The 20341-nt window shown below is 41.2% G+C and overlaps 1 protein-coding gene across 4 annotated transcripts in view; it reads left to right on the top strand.

The window, feature by feature from the left end:
- Sap130 (Sin3A associated protein 130) overlaps positions 1-20341 on the top strand; it is a 73424-nt gene that overhangs the window by 17630 nt on the left and 35453 nt on the right. For all 4 annotated transcript variants that reach the window (XM_052155198.1, XM_052155197.1, XM_052155195.1 and 1 more), the window contains exons 8-11: positions 9041-9188; positions 9328-9418; positions 9600-9704; positions 19640-19781. In XM_052155198.1, the coding sequence (XP_052011158.1) occupies positions 9041-9188; positions 9328-9418; positions 9600-9704; positions 19640-19781 (486 nt within the window). The remainder of the gene's footprint in view (positions 1-9040; positions 9189-9327; positions 9419-9599; positions 9705-19639; positions 19782-20341) is intronic.

The raw sequence follows: 20341 nt of genomic DNA, 5'->3' as shown, positions 1-20341 counted from the left end.
TTTACTGATAATAAATCATAAAGAAATGTATTTTATGGTACTGGCAAGATAGTTCATCAGTTAAGAGTACTTGTTGTGAATGAATGAATGAATCAATCAATACTTGGTACTCTTTCAGAGACCCTCAATCTAGTTCCCAGCACCCACGTTGAACAATTCACACCCACCTGTAACTCCCAACTGTTGGGGACCTAATTTCTTCTTCTGACCCTCAAGGGCACACACAGAGTAAAAATCTTTTTAAAAAAGTGAAATGTATTTTAACTCTTTAGTATGTACATAATAATTTTACCATTTATTAAAGATGAATGCAAGTTTTCACAGTAATGAGGTGGATATACTATATATTTTTACCTAATTAACTCTTGGCTCAGTATACCTTCACCTGACACAGAGCCTCTTCAGTATTTCACTGTATTTATGTAATATGTACTAAGGAATGGCTTAAAAAATTAGGTTTATTTGCAAAATTGTTGGAAATTCTATTCTAATCCCATAATTTTTTAACTATAATTCATTTAATTGCTTTTATCATGAAATTCAAATTAGGAACTCAAACAGATTTTTATGTTTGTTTTGGTTTTGTAGATTTTTGTTTGTTTCGTGGATATGAATGTTTTGCCCACATGTATGTATGTGCACCACATGTAACATGCCTAATGCTTGTGGTAGGCAGAGGAGAGCATTGGATTCCCTGGGGTCCACACCATTGTGGGTGGTTGTGAGCTACCACGTGGGTCCTGGGAACTGAACCTTTGCAAGAGTAGGCAGTGTTCATAACCACTGAGTCATTTCTCCAGCCCCTTTGTTTTTCATTAGCATACAAGGCAGTAGGATTCCGTATGGCTTTTTCCACATGCTGTGCATGTGTATCTGAACGGGTGAGCGGGCGCCACAGAGCGTGGAGATCAGAGGACAACCTCGGTGTCTAGCCTCACCTTCCACCTCGTCGGGAACAAGGGCTCTTATTTTCTTCTCAGCACATAGACTAACAGTGATCTTCCAGGCGTCCTCCTGCCTCTGCCTCCCTTCTCTGTAGGAGCACTGGGTTCCAGTCAGTCAGGCTTCTTCTTCTCCTTTGATGAGGGTTCTGAGGATTCAAACCTGGCTTCTCCTGCTTGCACAGCAAGTGCTTTTACCCTGACGGGTCTCCCTAGCATTGCCTAGTGTTGCTATTGACATGTAATATATAAATATATACTTGACAAAAACTTCTGCCACCCTCTGTCTGACAAATGTTCCTGTGCGATATAGAAACTTTAACATTATATAATGACTTTGGGCAAGTCTTGAGGTTATCAAGCTGCAGTTTTCAGATCAGGCCCTTTCCCACAGTATACATCCTAATTTGATACTAAGATGCTAAAGAATGGTAAGAAGGTATTTAAAGTCTTCATTTTTCTTTATTTTGTTTTTGTTTTTGAGACAGGATTTCTCTGCATAGCCCTGGCTGTCCTGGAGCTCACTCTGTAGACCAGGTTGGCTTCGAACTCAGAAATCTGCCTGCCTCTGCCTCCCAAGTGCTGGGATTAAACGTGTGCGCCACCACTGCCCGGCTAAAGTCTTCATTTTTCATAATTAGAGTATGTTTCTGTGAGAGTAGAAAACGTTGTCCAGTAAAGCAGTGCTGTTCTCAGCATACTTCCTTGAATTATGAGCCAAGGTATTTCAGGCCTTGTTCATCACTGTTGTCTAGAGGTGCCACATGGTAGTGCAAAGTGCATGTGCTGCGGTTCAGAGCGGCATTGGGAGTGTTCTTGGGGGCAGTGAGCATACACCTACGTGAGGGGAGTATAAATTCCAAAAACAGATTAAAGATATGATGCGTACCTTTTGCTGCAGACAAGTTACAAGTTGGGTAGGTACCATGGCATGGTTGGCTGTTTGAAAGGGGATGCTAACAGAATGAAGAAGTGGGTAGGAAAGCTGGGGGGGGGGGGGAGGGAGCTGTGCTGTGCTGTGCGCCCATCGTCTCAGATAGCCAGGAGGTAAAGAGAGAGATCACTTGAGTCCAGGCATTTGCGACTGACTAATCTGGGTGACATCCTAACATCGGGACCTGTTTTTAAGAAAAACTACCAAGCCGTAGAGATTAATTCTGGTTGATGAGGGGTGAGTGTATAGCCTTTTTGTTAGTGAACTTGGATAATTTTAAATTTATTTTTAATATGTCTCAATATGTGTGTCTGTGTATAGGTATGTACACATGAGTGTGTAGGAACCTGCAGAGGCCAGTGGTGTCAGGAACCCTAGAGGTGGCTGGCGTTCCAGCTGGTGAGACCCACAAGATACGATGCTAGGACTAGAACCTGAGTGCGCGTAACCCCAGCCAGGGTTACGAATTTGGCTTTTATCTGTGAAGCAACTAAGGTGGTTGTCAGTGGGTGGCTGAAGAGGCCTGTCTTAGTCAGGGTTTCTATTCCTGCACAAACATGATGACCAAGAAGCAAGTGGGGAGGAAAGGGTTTATTGAGCTTACACTTCCACGTTGTAATTCATCACTAAAGGAAGTCAGGACTGGAACTCAAGCAGGTCAGGAAGCAGGAGCTGATGCAGAGGCCATGGAGGGATGTTTCTTACTGGCTTGTTTCCCCTGGCTTGCTCAGCCTGCTCTCTTATAGAACCCAAGAGCACCAGCCCAAAGGTGGTACCACCCACAAGGGGCCCTCTCCACTTGATCACTAATTGAGAAAATGCCCCACAACTGGATTTCATGGAGGCACTTCCCCAACTGAAACTCCTTTCTCTGTGATAACTCCAGCCTGTGTCAACATGAAACTAGCCAGTACAAGGTCCCTGCACTAGAAGTCATGAGCTTTCGGTTTATTAACATGTGGGCTATGTCTTGAGTGTATCCAGGATGGGCGAAATGAAGAGGCCTAGAATAGAACTTCCAGGAATTGCTAGTTGAGATGCAGCACTTAGGACTTCTGTTCCTACTGTCTGGGACACCATAACCAAGGTGACTTTACAAAAGAACGCACTAATTGGTGGCTTGCTGACAGGGTCATTGCCCTCACAGCAGGAAGCATGGTAGCAGAGCTAGTGCTGGTGGGGAGCCGGTGAGGGTGGGGCCAGGAGACAGACTCTGAGCTGGCCATGGGCTTTTGAAACCTCCCTGAGTCTTAGTTCACTGTACTAAGATAGATATTTTGTGGTGATAAAATATATTGCCTAAGGGATACAGAAACAACTACCCAGCATACTGTTTTATTGTTTTAATTTTATATTAGCTATAATTTTATTACATTCAAGTGGTATAATGAAATTTGACTTGGATGTGCAATGAAAAATAGGTTTATGGCCTTGTTTTTAAGTCAAGTTATTAAAGTATCTTCTGTATATTTCTGAGTATTTCAGTAAAATGGTCTTTGGTTTTGCCAAATGAATGTTGAGTATTCAGTCACACAAGCTTTTGAGTATTGCCTCCTAATTAGGCACTGCTCTTGGCATGAGAGATACACTGGTAAATTACACAGAAAAAAAAAAAACTTAATTATCAGGTTTTTTTTCCTACTTGCATCTATAATTATAATAAATCCCTAATACCCAGTTTCTTTGTAATCTAGAGATAGCAAGTATAAACAGACCAATCCAGCCTGTGTGGTGCCATAGAATTCTCCCAAACTCTCAAAGAAGAGAAACCAATATGATGAACTTGGTTCAGAGTTAAGATGTAAAACAAGAGGTGGGAGGCTTCCTCCTCTGGATAAGTACATTCAGTACTTTATCTCCATCCTTTGACCAGTTTCTTTCTCTATTTTGTCACTTGATTGATAAAATTTGTGTTTCTTCGAAAAAAAGGATCGTGTGTGTGTGTGTGTGTGTGTGTGTACGCACACCTCACATACTCCTATGTGAGATCAACTCTCCAGCTCTAAAATAGTTCTTATTGTGGAGGAGCAATAGTGTGACTTCTCATGTCCTCAGATTCATTCCTTGTTACTTCAACCGTGGGTTAGTTGCTATACTCTTCTGTATTCTGGCTGGTTTTCTGTATTTGTGTTACTGTTTCTGTATTCTTTCTCTGAGTACTTCACAGGTACTTCTGTCTTCTAAAGCTGAGTGGCAGCTCTAGAGAAGTCTGAAGCTAACCTCGAAAGACTTTAATTACTTGTGTGACTTATTACACATGTTACTTTATGGAGTTCAGCAACTTTTTTCCCCAGTATTGAGCTTTGAACCAAGGGCTTCAGGCATACACGGGAAGCATGCTACCCCTGCTTAGCAATAACACCATCCCTAAGATATGATTTGTTGTGACTGTTACATGTAGTTCATTTTTAAATATAATATACCTTTTCAATCTGTAGCATACAGTGGTATTTATAAAAAGTTTTCTTAGTTAGGCATGGTGGCTCACACCTTTAATCACAGCACTCTAGATGCAGAGGAAGGAGGCGCTCTATAAATTTGAGCCCATCCTGGTCTACAGATGGAGATCCAAGACCTCCAGGTCTGCACAGAGAAACCCTCTCTTGGGAAGAAAAAAATAAGTTTTCTTGAATTCTTTCTATATTATTTCTACTCCACTTTATTTAGGAAGTGGTGCCCAATTATCTCTATGTTGGCTCTTTTTAAATAGCTTTTTCTCTTTAAGGTATGCTTATGGTCCTCTTTGGTTTGGTTTGGTTTGGTTTGGTTTGGTTTGGTTTGGTGTGGTTTGATGTGTTTGGTTTGGTGTGGTTTGATGTGGTTTGGTTTGGTTCTTTAAGACAGAGTTTTATTGTGTAGATTTTGGCTAGCCTGAAACTCACAGAGGCCTGCCTGCCTCAAACTTCTCAAACTGATCTCAGACTTCTCTGTTCAAGCGTTTAGCCACACCCATTCAGCCCAAGGCAGCTTGGACCACAAGCATGCACAATTCCTTCCTGTGTTCCCTACAGCATGTTGACCTCCTTATTGTGTCATCATTCCTGAAAAGCAGGTATCTCCTGCTTCTGTCTTGACCTCTGAGCATTGGTTTTTGTTGCCTTCCTGTGAGTATGTGTTTGTCTTGTTTTTGTTTCATAGATTCAGTTACTTCCTTGAGTATCAGAAGATTGCGGTTTCACACACACGCACACGCACATACACACTTCTGATCTTCCCCCAACCCTCCCTCCCTCTTTCCTCATTCCATAGGCTCCAGACTGACCTGAACTTTATTATGCTGCTATGCTAGCCTGGAACTCTTAGCAATCCCTGTGCCTTCCAGCTACAAGGATTTTTGGTGTGAGCCACCATGTCTGGCTTTGAGTTTTTTAATTTAATTTTGTTTATTCTAAATGAACCATCTCTAATTTGTTCTTTTTCTAGCCAAGGCAATACACTGAGTTTTAAGACCCAGTATCTTATGTTAGTTTTCTTGGCCACTGCTTCTATCCTGCGGTTGAAGATGGGCTGCTCCAAATAACAGAGTGTCTCTTCCGTGGGTCGCAGTATACTATATGTGGGACTCACTGACCCATATTTCAGTTCCTTGTTTAGCCCTATTGCCTTGGCTTCTAGCCCTCCGAGCTAGTCTGCCTCTAATTTCACCAGCCCAAAGAAGTCAGGAGGCTGAGGCAGGACACTAGCGATTCCAGAATCTGCGTAGGCTCTGTGACAGGTTGGAAAGCCAGCTAAGCGGCATAGTTAGACCCTGCCTCAAAAACAAAAGAGATTTTGATTTCCTCTATGTAACTTGGGAGGAGGGAAAATGTTGACCACTTTATGATTCAATAATAAAGTATCAGAGAACTTAACAAGTTATAGAGCAATTCCTACCTGGATGATCTCACTTGACAACTCAATGCATTTAGCAGAGAAGGTTTTCAGCAATGATTTCGTGTGTGTTCCATTTATTCACTGGGTTTGAAAACCCACACACATACCCTCCCCGCCCACCCACATTTGTCCCAGAAGTTGCCTCTCTGTCCTCCTGTTTCTCCCCATCTGTCCCTTTGGTAACTACTCATCTTTGAGTGCTTCTTTTTAATATGTAATACCACAAGCTCACTCTCACTTCCTCTGCTTCTCTGGTTTTGAAAATAACAGTTTTTCAGACATGCTGTGTTCTAGTGAAAAGTAACATTCGAATCTAAGGACTGGGTTCTAAGGTGTTCTAGGGTGGCATTTCCTTGAGTCCTCTTCCGTGAACTAAGAATTTCAAGTGAAATATATGTTTTTCCTTTCTTATATTTAAAAAAAAAGGCGTGTGTGTCTATGGGCATAGGTGCCCACATACAGAGTATGGACACCTTGACAGTCAGTCAGTCTGTCTTCAGGTACTAACAGTCTCTCGTTAGCCTACAGCTCCATCACATAGGGCAGGCTGGCTGGCCCTTTATGTTTCTGGGATCTCCCTGTCTGCCTTGGGTCGCTGGGACATGAACTCACTCTCTCGTGTATGCCAGCCGAGCGTGTCCTGGCTTGCTTTCATAGATTTCAGGGATACGTATCTTTTCCTTAAACTAAAAATGTTGCTTCCTTAAAATATATAAGTCCTTGCTCTTCATCATATGATAATCTGTGATATATTAGATCAAAGCTGTGAATCTTCTTGTCACTTAGTCCTTTATAGATGATTGCTGCCAATAGATGACTGAATTAGCTCAGGGAAAAGCTCTCTCTGTTCTCAGTCTACATCCCACTAACCAGAGGTGAAAGTGTTCAGAAGTCACTTAAAAGTGATTCTTTCCTCTGTGAGGTACAGTACCACCTCTTTTTAAAATTATTACTACATTTTATTTGTATGTTCATACATATGTGCTCACATGTATGTGAGATACACGTCATGGCACACATGGAAGTCAGAGGACAACTTATAGTTTTCTTATTCTACCGTGTGAATCCTGTGTCTCTAACTGAGATCCCCGGAACAGTATCACTGTCCTTATCTAACACACGCTTGCAGGTTCCTCGTGCTTCTCCTCTTTGCCATTGCAAGGCCGCCTACTTTTTTAGGACATCCTTGTAGTTTATTATAATTTAGCATAAAGCTAGATTTGCTTGTCTGAAATTGTTCAAAGACAAAGCATTGTAAACATGGCCTAGTAAATATCCCTGTTTCCTCCACACCACCGTCTGCCTAACCCTCTCCCTCCCCTCCCCCTCCCCTCCCGAGCGTGTCCTGGCTTGCTTTCTTAGATTTCAGGGATACGTATCTTTTCCTTAAACTAAAAATGTTGCTTCCTTAAAATATATAAGTCCTTGCTCTTCATCATATGATAATCTGTGATATATTAGATCAAAGCTGTGAATCTTCTTGTCACTTAGTCCTTTATAGATGATTGCTGCCAATAGATGACTGAATTAGCTCAGGGAAAAGCTCTCTCTGTTCTCAGTCTACATCCCACTAACCAGAGGTGAAAGTGTTCAGAAGTCACTTAAAAGTGATTCTTTCCTCTGTGAGGTACAGTACCACCTCTTTTTAAAATTATTACTACATTTTATTTGTATGTTCATACATATGTGCTCACATGTATGTGAGATACACGTCATGGCACACATGGAAGTCAGAGGACAACTTATAGTTTTCTTATTCTACCGTGTGAATCCTGTGTCTCTAACTGAGATCCCCGGAACAGTATCACTGTCCTTATCTAACACACGCTTGCAGGTTCCTCGTGCTTCTCCTCTTTGCCATTGCAAGGCCGCCTACTTTTTTAGGACATCCTTGTAGTTTATTATAATTTAGCATAAAGCTAGATTTGCTTGTCTGAAATTGTTCAAAGACAAAGCATTGTAAACATGGCCTAGTAAATATCCCTGTTTCCTCCACACCACCGTCTGCCTAACCCTCTCCCTCCCCTCCCCCGCCTGTCTGTGTACTTGGAATTCATGTGCTTCCAGCACATAAGAGCACATGTAAGAAGCATTTGCCGCCCCAGTTCTCAGTTACCAGCTTGCTTGCTCCCTTCTCTTTACCTTTTATTTTAGTTTTACTTTTGGTGTGAGTTCTAGTTTGTTTTATTTTTCCCTTGGAGGCAGTTTTTCGGTGCTTCAGACATGGGGTGGTAGCAGATATAAATTGGGATGTGACTGGTCACACTTTGAGCTTCATAAAATTGGTTCCCAACCACATGGCTGGAACAGCACAGTTCATACAGTGTGGTCTATTCACGCAGTGTGGACAGCTTTGGTGTGGCATGTGCTCTCTCCGGAAATGCTGCTGCACCAAACACTGCTGTTTCCTCTGTTGTCTTAGAAGTCCTTTTTTTCCTCCTTTAAGACTGGTTTAAGGGTGCTGGAGAGAGGGCTCTGTGGTTAAGAGCACTAGCTGCTCTTCTAGAGGTTCCAGCCAGGAGAAAGGTCAGGACTTTAAGTGTCTGTGCAGACCAGTCATAGTTATTTGTAATCCTTCCTTAGGAAACTTGTCAAAAATTCGTAACATGAGAACTTCATTGTCTGTCTTTGGAATTCTCCACAGCAAACTGTGATTATTATAAGTATGTTTTTTCAAATGTCACCAAGTATGATAGAGTACATTCAAAATTCTCAAACTTAGAAGGCAAAGATCTCAAGTTCAGGGCCAGTCTGGGTAACAAAGTAGACACTGTCTTGAAAGACCAGAGCCTCAAATTTAAGTAGTGGTAAAGTCCTTGTTAGCATACGCTAGACTCCCTTGGGTTCCTTCTTCAGCATTAGGGGGAAATGGTGGAACAGAAAAGTGGTTCAAAATATGAAGTTCCCTCTAAACCTAATACCCTGAGCATAATCCCAGAGCCTACCTCGTAGAAGAAGAACAACTCCTACAGATTATCCTCTAATCTTCACTCATACTCTGTTCATGTGTGTGCCTACATACACAGATGAATAAATGCATAAGAAATTCTTAAGTATTAACTGCATCATGACTACAAGCTAATGTATACATTTTTTGGTATATATTGCTACCTTTTGAAGCAAATTTGCAGCCAGCCACAAGAAAGAAACCCAAGCACCGTTTCTTTCATTATTGTCTTAACTACAAATGAAAGTAAAATTTGTATGATCATAAGGACAAGATGCCGTCCTTAACTACCTGTGTGGTGTTTGTGGAGAGCTTGTGAGTTATGTGGAACCTTCTTCCCTACAGTCGCCCCACGCTGTCTATCCAGCATCCGCCATCTGCAGCCATTAGTATCCAGCGTCCTGCACAGTCTCGGGATGTGACAACCAGAATCACACTACCTTCTCATCCTGCTTTAGGGACCCCAAAGCAGCAGCTCCATACAATGGCTCAGGTAAGACTGGGCAAAACGCCTGTGAGGTAAACTGGAACTGTGTTGACTTGTTAAAGGGTCTGAAATTAGTCAGCACTTTTAGACTGCGTAGAGTAGGAAATGTTCTTGTATATAACTGTGTTATGGGGTCCCCTCACAGAAAACCATCTTCAGTACTGGCACACCAGTGGCTGCAGCTACAGTCGCACCTATTCTGGCAACCAACACGCTTCCTTCAACAACCACAGCTGGTGAGTCAGTGGTCCTGCTGTCAGTGTCAGACAGAAGGCAAGTGTGCTGGGCTCGCTTTTCATTTCCACCGTCAGAGGAAAACGCCTTATCTTTCCCCAAGAGCTTTCCCAGGGTCTTTAGGAGTCTGGAATGTGTACAGGGAAACTGCTGTTGAGGATTTTTTTTTTGCCCTCTTTTCAGGATCTGTGTCGCACACACAAGCTCCCACAAGTACAATTGTTACCATGACAATGCCCTCCCATTCATCCCATGCTACTGCTGTGACCACTTCAAATATCCCAGTTGGTAAGTGACATGTCACACAAAAGCCTTTGAGGAATTTGCAGCCCATATGACCAGGCCTTCCTGTCAAAGGTGGTAGAATTGTTTTCTTATTGTTGATTTTCAAAGCAACTCTGAATTTGACTTTGTTTACTTGGATGTGTGCGTCTGTGTGTCTGTGTTCAATATGCATGCATACCACCTCAGTTTTTTGAAAGTGTCAGTCACTGAACCTAGAGCTTTCTATTTTGACTAGGCTGATTGGCCAGTGAGGCCAAGGAATTTGCTCGTTCCTGTCTGATGAAATGACAGGCACACGGTGCTATGCCCACCTTTTTCCCATGGTTTCTACACCTTAAACTCAGGTCTGCATCCTTCACAGCAAACCAGCTGAACCATCTCTCAGCCTTCAGGATTAGACTTTTATTTTATTGTTTTTTATTCTAATTGAGTTTATTGAAATCACTGGTTATAGCTTAGTCTTGTCTTTCCACGGCATCATAACTAGTCTAGCTTGTTTCTGCATCATCGGTTGTTTTTAATAATTTTTTTTTGTTTTGAAATTAAAGTATCTCATTTTCTCCTTCCCTTTCCTCTTTCCAGCCCCTCCCATGCACCCTCCCCTCCCTCTTTGAAATTCTTGGCCTCTTTTTAAATTATTGTTACATATACATATATAAATATTGCTACACAGACATGTTTCTAAATGCAGCCTGCCCTGTTCATATGTTGCCAGTGTGTTCATGATCTCAGGGCTGGCCGCTTGGTTCTGTATAACTAATGGTGACTGGGCAGCTCTTTCCAGGGAAGATCATTTTACCTACTCTCAGATTTCCCTAGTTATCAGTAATTTTTTTGTCTAGCGCTGTGACCCCAGTTTTCTCCCTTCCATGTGAGCATGTCTGTTGGTACATTTTTTAGGTCTTGTTGATAAGCCTAGTTTAGGAGATAAAAATCTCAGAGCAAATCAGTTCCTCTGGTTCATATAATCCTTCTGCCCCTTCTCCACAACAATCTCAGAGCTGTAGGAACAGGAAATGTGTTGTCCCTGTGGGTTATCTGTGGGCACTGAGTTCCACATGAGCTCTTGTTCCCCGTATTTTAATTGGTTGTGAGTTAGGTTTTCTTTAACAGTCAGTTGACGTTTTTTTGATGAGGACTGAGAACTACACTAATCTGGATATAAGGATAAACATGTAGTTGGGGATTATCACTGGTTTAGTAAAGTGGTGGTTGTTGCTTGTGACAGTTTGTATATGCTTGGCTCAGAGAATAGCACTATTAGAAGGTGTGGCCCTGTTGGAGTAGGTGTGTCACTGTGGGTGTGGACCCTCATCCTAGCTGCCTGTAAGCCAGTGTTCTGCTAGCTAGATGAAGACATAGAACTCTCAGCTCCTCCTGTGCCAGGCCTGCCTGGACACTGCCATGTTTCCACTGTGATGGTAATGGACTAAATCTCTGAATTTGTAAGCCAGCCCTAATTGTTGTCCTTAGAAGAGTTGCCTTGGGCTGGAGTGATGGCTCAGTGATTAAGAGCACTGCCGACTCTCCCAGAGGTCTTGAGTTCAATTCCCAGCAATCACATGGTGACTCACGACCATCTGTAATGGGATCTGATGTCCTCTTCTGGTGTGTCTGAATACAGCGACTGTGTACTCATAATCATAAATCATTTTAAAAAACAAAACAAAAAAAAAGAGTTGCTTTGGTCATGGTGTCTCCTCACAGCAGTAAAACCCTAAGACAGAAGTTGGTACCAGGAAAGAATGTAGAGTTGGGGACGTTGGATTTTGAAAGAAAAGGAATGCTTTTAAATGGGGCTTAATTGGGTATCCTAATAGGAATATGGAAGACGTCGTTACTGGGAGTGATTTGACTTGTGCAGAACTCTTCCAGGGGCTTTCAGTGGAGAGTTTCAATATGTGGCATAGAGACTGTTTTTGTGGTATTTTGGGAAAGAAAATGGTGGCTACTTTTTGCCCTTGTCTAAAGAGTCTGCCTGAGGCTAAAGTGAAGAGACAGATTAATCACATTGACAAGTCTAAGCAACGCCCATCGTCGTCGTTGTCTTTGTTCTGTTTAACTCTTGTTAAGAGCATTTTAAGCAAGTGTAGCAAGCTAAGAAAGAAAAAAATATAAAATATGTGCTTCAAGTATTAAAGGGACACCAGAAAGTGAAATGGAGCTGAATCCTGTGTTCAAGGATATTAAGTTGAATTAAGGGAGTAGTGTCCTTGGGGCAAGATCCACCCACCTAAATTTAGGTCCAGGCCTGGTAATACAAGCCTTTAGTCAAAGCCATCCTAGAACAAGTTCTAGGTGAAGAAAAACTTAAATCCAGGCAACAGGCATGCAGATCTCTGCGCTCAAAGTCAGCCTACAGAGCAAGTTCCCAGACAGCCAAGCTTAGGGAGTGAAGGAGTCGGAAAACAGAAAGCTAGTGATGTCATAAAACAAGGGGGCCATGTTCCAACTCCTACAAGCAGCAGAACTTTGCAGCTTTGGCCATGTGACTCTGGCTTTAGAGTCAAGAACAAAAGGGACTACTGGGACAACTGATGCTGGTTAGCTGGAGCTAAGAAATTAGTGGTGATTAAGAAGAAACCAGCATAACTGAGGTGAAATCTGGCCAATGTTTTCTGAGAGCACAAAGGAGCTGTGTTCCAGAGATAGCCAAGGTTGTACCTCTTGCTGCAGCTGGACTTGGTAATGTGTAAGAGTCACCCAGGTGGTACTGGTTTTGAAGGCATAAAGGGATCAAGCAGCTGAGGCTCGGCACTGTGAGAGGCCATGGAAGGCTTTTGGTGAAGGTGTAGCCTCAGTTACAGTTGATGGTTCAGGACTGAAGGGGTCATGCAAAGGAGCTGAGACTTGGCACCATGAAGAGAGCCTATGAGAGGCTATTGGTGAAGCCAAGGTGCAGCAGAAGACCCCAGTGTATTGGAGATGCCAGTGCCATGGGATGATCACAAAGAACAGCAGCAGCAGTGGAGTGGATCAACCTGAGCTTAAGAGTGCTACAGCGGGCAGAGCTGGAGAAGCGAGGCCAACCCTTTTAAGGAGCCCAGAAAATCATGTGTGGATCCAGACACTCAAATAAAAAACTGTAACACTGAAGTTGCCTTGGAGACCCCAAGGTGCTAGAGAAACCTGAGAGAGCTGTGGCCTATCTGCTAAGGAGAGCTGCTAACAAGGAGTGGAAATAGCCCAGGAGAAAAAAGTTTGTTGCAGTCAACAAAGATGAAAAAGGAGTTGAAGATCTGAAGACCAATTTGATGTCAGACATGGAGATGCAGAGTTTGTATTTTGTCCAGCTGGTTTCCTGTTTTCTTTTGGGAATTAGAATTAAGTGATTGAATGAATCTCAGAAGACACCTTGAACTTTGGACTTTGAACATTTTTGAGACTGATATAGACTATAGGGGCTTTTGAAGTTGGACTAAATGTATTTTGCATTATGTTGTATATAGGTATGGCCCCCATAGACTCAGGTGTTTAAACAAGCCCAAGTGGGCCAGGGAGTGGCAGTTTTAGAAGGTGTGGCCCTGTGGAGTGGGTGTGGGATTTAAGACTCTTGTCCTAGCTGCCTGGGGGACAATTAGGTTATGTACGTTTCTTCACTGTTGTGAACAGAGCAGCAGTGAACTGCATGGCTGAGCCAGCATCTCCAAAGTCGGGTGTCAGGTCCTTTGGGCATGTGTCAAGGCGTGGTGTAGTGGAGTCACCTATTGGAGGCGGATTTACTTTTAGCTTTTTGAGGGTTCTCCACATGCCTTACTAAAATAGCTGGGCCAGTTTTGTAGTTCCACCAACAGTCTAAGGGCTCTCTTTCCTCTAATATTCTCCCAATGTGTTATTGTTAATATTTGCCATTTTGCCTGGGGTAAAATGAAATCTCAAAAGATATTTGATTTTGTATTTCCCAAGTTGCTAAGGACAATGAACTTACTTTGGAGACCTTCCTTAGTTGTTTTTAATTCTCTTTAGAGAATTCTGTTTAGATCCCGAGCTCATTTTCTTAAATGCCTGTTTTTCTTTTTGTTTTTTACCCTTTTCCTTTAAGCTTTATATATTCTGAATAGTAATCACCTGTCAGATGAATATTTGACAAATATTCTCTCCCATTCTTGGGACATCTTCACCTGGTTGGTCATTTCTTTATTTGTTCAGAAGCTTTCTCATGTGTCAGTTTTGGGTCTCAGTTCCTGAACAAATATAATTTTATTCAGAAAGTCCTTTCCTACACCTATATCCTATAGAGTACTGCCTGGCTTTTAACTGTGTTCTGTTCTTCAACTCTCTCTGTTGGTCTCCATGTCTATTTTGTGCTGAGCCTATTTTCATTGCTGTGACTCTGTAATGTGTCTTAAGCTTTAGAATGACAATCCCTCCAGTCTGGGGTGGTTGTTCTATTTTGCTCGGGATTGTTTTAGCTGGGGTCTTTTGTGGCTCCAAATGAATCTTAGAGTTTGGTTGGTTGTTTGGTTTTGGTTTTTTGTTTGGTTGTTTGGTTTTGGTTTTTCCTATTCCTGTGAAGAATGAGATGGATTTTTATTGTGGTTGTATTGAATCTATAAATGGCTTTTGGTAAAATAACCCTTTTCACTATATTAATCATACCAATCCATGAACATAGGACATCTTTACATATTGTAGTTTCTCAATATCTAACATTTTCATTGTCTGGGTCTTTTTTCCTTCCTGTTTAGATTTATTCCTAGATATTTTATTCTCTTTGAAACTGTTGTAAGTGTGAGTGTGTTCATGAGCTTTCTCTGTCTGCTTGTAGGTGGTTGCTATGGTCTGTAGTTCACAGAATCTCCAGTCTGACCATGAATAAATTCTATGAAAAGGGGGCTTTCTTCAAAGAAGAGAATTCAGGGTTCCTCAATGTAGCACCAACTGCCTCAGTTAGGGGTCTAGAAAGGCAAAGAACACAAAGTCACATTCTTTTCTCTGTAAGCAGAAGCTCATCTTGAGCAAAAGCAAGCTTTTGTTTACAGAAGCAGAAACAAGGTTAGTCTTGTGACCTATCCCCTTGCATAAAACACAGTATAAGACAAGGCAATTATGAAAATCAACCCCTGATGGCACTTAAAGTTTGAAAGTCCAGTTTTACTTTATAGTTCTCTTAAGCTCAGAAAATTTAAACTTTTAAATACGAAGTTAGCCATCAACAAAATGTTAGCTATTACAGTGGTGTATAGAAAAGCTAATGATGGGGCTGGAGAGATGGCTCAGCAGTTAAGAGCACCGACTACTCTTCCGAAGGTCCTGAGTTCAAATCCCAGCAATCACATGGTGGCTCACATATAATTAATAAATAAATAAATAAATCTTTTTTAAAAAAGGAAAAGAAAAGCTAATGATTTTGTAAATTGATTATCATATTATTGAAGTTTTCTGATAGAAAATTTTGGATCTTTTATGTATATATCATCTGCAAAGAGAACATTTCATTTCTTTTCCTAAATGTATACCTTTATTTTCCTTCTCTTGCCATACTAGGGCTTCAATAACAGCATTGAATAGGAATGCTTCATTCCCAATTTCAGTGGGATTGCTTCAAGGTTTTATTTAGGGTGATTTTGTCTGTAGGTTTCTCTTATATCAACTTTACTATTTTGTGATGTATCTCATTTAGTAATACCTCTAGGACTTTTATCATGAAAGCACATTAGATTGTATCAAAGGCTTTTTCTGTATCTGTTGAGATTATCATGTAATTTTTGTCTTTAAGTCTGTTAATATGATTGTTAAATTTACTGATTTGCATATGTTGAGCCATCCCTGCATCTCTGTGATAAAGCCAACTTGATCATAATTTTCTTAGTTACTTTTCTTTACTGTGATAAGAAACTATGACCAAGACAGTCTAGAAAAGAGTTTATTGAGGCCTATAATTTGAGAAGGTTAGCAACCCTACATCATAGCAAGGAGCATGGCCCCAGGCGGGCCAGCATGTCACTGGAACTGTAGCAGAGAACTCAGTATCCCCAGTTGGTAGAGCAGTTTGGGAAGGATTTGGAGGTGTGGCCTTGTTAAAGGTGATGTGAAGCTGAGTGCAGATGAAGTCTTCTGTTTCTGTGCCTGTCTGGTAGATTTCTGCAGTGACTCTCTGGGCTGTACTTCCTTTAGTTAGAAGTGTTTTTATGATCATTTCATCTCAATTTTTATGGGTTTACTTAGGTTGTTGATCTCTTCTTAGTTATTTTGGTGATTAGGCTGGACGTAGAAACCCATTCATTTATGTGTTACAACATAATTTGGAAGTATTTCTTTATAACATTTTTAACTTAGGAGTGTCTTTTGTAATGCCTCTTTGTTCGTTTATGATTCTTTTAATTCGGGTCCTTTCTCTCTTTTGGGTTAGTTGGGCTAAGAGTCTTGTTTATCTACTGAACAAACCAACTTCTGGGAGTCATTGAGTCTTTGTATTGTTTGTTTCTATTTCATTGATCTTTGGCTTTGATTTTTTTTCTATTTTTTGTCATCTAGTAGGTTTTAGTTTGGTTCGTATCGTTTCAGATTTTTGATTGTAGCAGTAAGTCATTTGCGCTTTTTGATTTCTTTAAGAATTCAGAGCTATTTCCCTCTTAGGACTGTTTTTAATGTGCCCCATTGATTTCTTTTTGACCCATTCATCATTCATAGTAATGATTTGTTTAATCTCCATGAGTTTGTATACTTATTAGAGATTTATTTGATGTTGATTTTAAGTTTTATTGTATTGTGGTCAAAGAGGCTATACAGGATTATTTTCATCTTTCTGATTTTGTTAAAAATTTATCTTATGTCCTAGGATGTGGTCTTGTTTTAGACAAACTTACTGGTGCTGCTGAGTGGAATGTATATTATTTGACATTTGGGTGCAGTGTTCTGTAGTCATCTGTTAAGTTTATCTGATGTGTGTTTTCATGTCTCTCTGATATTTCTCCTCTTAGTTTTTGTTTAGATGACCTGTTGAGGAAAGTAGGTATTGAAATCGCCTCGTATCTGTGGGTGGTGTTGATCTGTGTCTTTAATTCCAGTAGTAGACTTTCTATGAAATTAGATCACCAGAGTTGGGTGCATCTGGCTTAGAATAGTAATGTCCTCTTGGTTAACTGTCCCCTTGATTAGAATGAAGTGCACTTTTTTCTCTCTTCTGATAGTTTTGGGTTGATGTCTATTTTGTCAGATACTTGGATTCCTGATATGCTCCCTTATATTTGATGTGAGTTCAGTTGTCCATCCTTTCACTCTTAAGGCGATGCCTATCTTTAAAGCCATATTTCTTGTAGACAATAGACAAATTAATCTTAGTCCATTAATATATAAAGTCCTTCTTGAAAGGTGTGTGATTGTACGTGTGTCTTGATTTTGGGTGGTGCTGTTTTTTATCACGGGGCATTTTTCATTCTCCTTCACCTAATGGCAGACAGGTTTGCTGGGTAAGTTAGTGTAGGATGGCAGGCTTTTAGGACCTTGAGTGCATTACTCCAGGCTCTTCTGGCTTTCAGTTTCCACTGAGAAATCAGCTGATATTCTGATGGATCTGCCTTTACTTGTGACTTGTGCTTCGATTTGTTTTGTTTTCTCTTGCACTTTTCTGCACTCTCTGTTCTCTCCCTTAGTGGTTTAACTAGGACGTTCTGTGGGGATGTTCTTTTCTCATCTTGTTTATCTGTCTTGTATGTGCTTGTTTGTATGTGTTTGGGTGTGTCCTTTAGTTTAGAGATGTTTTCTTCAATGGTCTTGTTGACCATGGGTTTGTGTCATTAACCTGGGATTCTCTCCCTTGTCTACTCTCTAGCTCAAACCTTTAGTCTTTTCATGGCGTCCCACCTGTCCTGTGTGTTCCTTTCCTGGTTTGTTTTGTTTTCATATTTTTTGCTTATTTCTTCTAGGTGCTCTCACTTTGTCTTCAAGTCTTGATACTCTGCTTGATTCAGTCTACTTATAAGACTTTTTTGTATTTTCTGGTGGGGCCGTTCAGAATTTTCAGTTCTATCTTCATCTCACCTGAAGTTGCCAGTGTTTCTGTTTATTGAATTCAGTTTTCAAATCATGGCTTTCCTTTCCTTTCCCCAGCCTTGTGTTTGTGTTGTGCTGGGCACCATTCAGGCATTTGATTCTCTTTAAGGTCATTGAGCTGCTTTTGTCTTCTTTAAACTTTTTAATTTCTTTGGTAAAGATTTTTATTGTTCTTTTAAATTCTGGGCCTCATCTTTAATTCTCATTTGTGACCATTACTATAGGACTGATGAGTTTGGGGGTAGATACTACCTTGATCTTTTATATTTTTTGTATTTTCATGATGAGATCTAGGTATGTGGACTTTTTTGTTACTTCTCAATCCAATGTGAGCAGAGTAGGTTGAGGCAGAACCTAGGCTGCACAGGCCAGGTTAGGCTTTGAGATTGGCTATGGCTTAAGGGGAATGAAGTTAGCTAGATGGGAACCTGCGCTGGCATACATGCGTCCTGGTATAACCCTGGATTTGGGGGTAGATCAAGCAGTTGGAGTGGGTGCATGCACAAGACAGACACTAGGCCCTGATGAAGGATGTTCAGGATCCAACTGGAAAGAAAGGTGTCTATGCCATGAGAAGGGCCTGTGGGTTGTAGCCAGGTGAGGATGGGGTTGGGGGGCAGGGGGACTCGTAGAAGCCTAGAGGCAAAGGTAGCAAGACTAATCCAGAACGCTAGATGTGGGACCCAGGCTTGCCCTGGATACTTAGAGAGCATGCATGGAGGGGAGGATCAGGCCATCCCACACAGCTAGACCCTGGTGAAGGATTTCTCCATTATTATTGTTTAAAGAATTATTTGTTTTTCTGTATATAAGTATTTTGCTGACTTGTGTGTATGTGTACTACTTAAGTATAACCAGAAAAGAATGTTGAATCTCCTGCAGTTGAAATACTGATGGTTGTGAGCCACCGTGTGGGTACTCTTAAGTGGTGAACCACCTCCACCTCTTGAATTTAATATTAACTTGTCATATATATTTGACATTAAGAAATAGAGGAAAAATGGATGACAATCTCTTGAGTATGCAGACTTCCTTGGACTTGACTAATTATTTTGATTGTTTGTGTGGCAAGAGGAGATACCTTGAGGAGTAAGTTCCCTTTTTTCACTACGTGAGTGGGCCCCAAATATCAGACTTCCAGAGAAGCGCTCTTACCACTGGGCCATCTCACCAACCCAGATTTGACTGCTCATCAATCTGTACTTGAATGTATCCTGTACAGTAAAAAGTTGAAGTTAACGTTGCTGACACAGAAACATAAGTCAAGGTCTGAACTGAGGAGAACTTGAGCTTTGGAGACATTTGGTAGACTGTTACGTAAAATCAAACATGTAGCAATAGGGAAAATATAACAGTTAATCACCCTCCAATTTCGTATGAGTGCTATCCTAAGGTACTTTATGACTATCTTCTAATTTCTTCTAAAATTATTGCCATTTTATATCAAAATATTTTGCTGAGGTGTGTGTGCATGTATGACGTGTAAATGGTTGGGGGGGGTGTACGTGTTCTCCTGTGCATGTACACACAGATGGTTGTAGAGACTAGCAGTCAACTTGAGTTGTTTCACAAGAGCCAGCCACCTTCTGTTTCGAGCAGGCTGTCTTTCTCACCTGGAGCTCTCCAAGCCAGCTAGGCTAGCTGACCCATGAGCCCCCCCACACGCCCCCCCCCCCATCTTATCTTCCAAGGGGAGGCTGTCTCTGTCTCTCAGGTTCACATCTCCATGCTCATTTTTTATACTAATTCTAGAGATCCTCTTGATTGCACATCAGAGTATTTCTTAAGCCTCTAATTAGTTCAACCGTGGGATCCCCACAAAGCCAGGCTGAAAGTAAAAGGCCTGGTTGGAAAAGGCAAACTGCAGGCATTCATAAGGGTACTCCTCGACATGACTGGCTCGCTGGTGAGTAGTAATGGAAGTGATGCTTTATTGTCTTTAGCTAAGGTGGTGCCCCAGCAGATCACACACACGTCCCCTCGGATACAGCCTGACTATCCTTCGGAGAGGAGTAGCCTGATTCCCATTTCGGGCCATCGGGCCTCCCCAAATCCTGTGGCCATGGAAACCCGAAATGACAACAGGTAGGAGGCAATGTCTCAGTTGCCCTCATCTTTTGTGCTATTGTTTTGCTTTTCCTTCTGAAAATAATACACTATCAAATTTCTATTTTAGTGTTATGAACAACATTATTCTTTTGTTGGGTATTCTAGTATCCATTTCTTGGCTGTGTTAAGTTTTGTTTTGTTTCTGGGTTTGGTATTTTGTTTTTTAACCATTTTTAAAATATGGGTTGTAAGATCATAACCTTTTTCATAAGTACTTGTATTCTTGTGAGCAATTACAAATAATTGAAATGATTTGTAGCTATTTGTTTTTGTTTTGTTTTTTAAAGATTCTATTCATTTTATGTATGTGAGTACACTGTAGCTGTCTTCAGGCACCCCAGAAAAGGACATCGGATCCCATTACAGATGGTTGTGAGCCACCATGTGGTTGCTGGGAATTGAACTCAGGACCTCGGAAAGCAGCTTAGTGCTCTTAACCACTGAGCCACATCTCTCCAAGCCCTTTTGTTTTGTTTTGTTTTGTTTTTTAGGTTTTTCATGAACAAGCTGAAGAAGTACTAGGCTGTTGTTGTTGT

The sequence above is a fragment of the Apodemus sylvaticus genome, chromosome 13 (assembly GCF_947179515.1).
Source record: "Apodemus sylvaticus chromosome 13, mApoSyl1.1, whole genome shotgun sequence".
In the NCBI taxonomy this organism is placed as follows: domain Eukaryota; kingdom Metazoa; phylum Chordata; class Mammalia; order Rodentia; family Muridae; genus Apodemus; species Apodemus sylvaticus.
The sequence above is the reverse complement of the archived record's forward strand: the minus strand, read 5'-3'. Positions and strand labels throughout refer to the sequence as shown.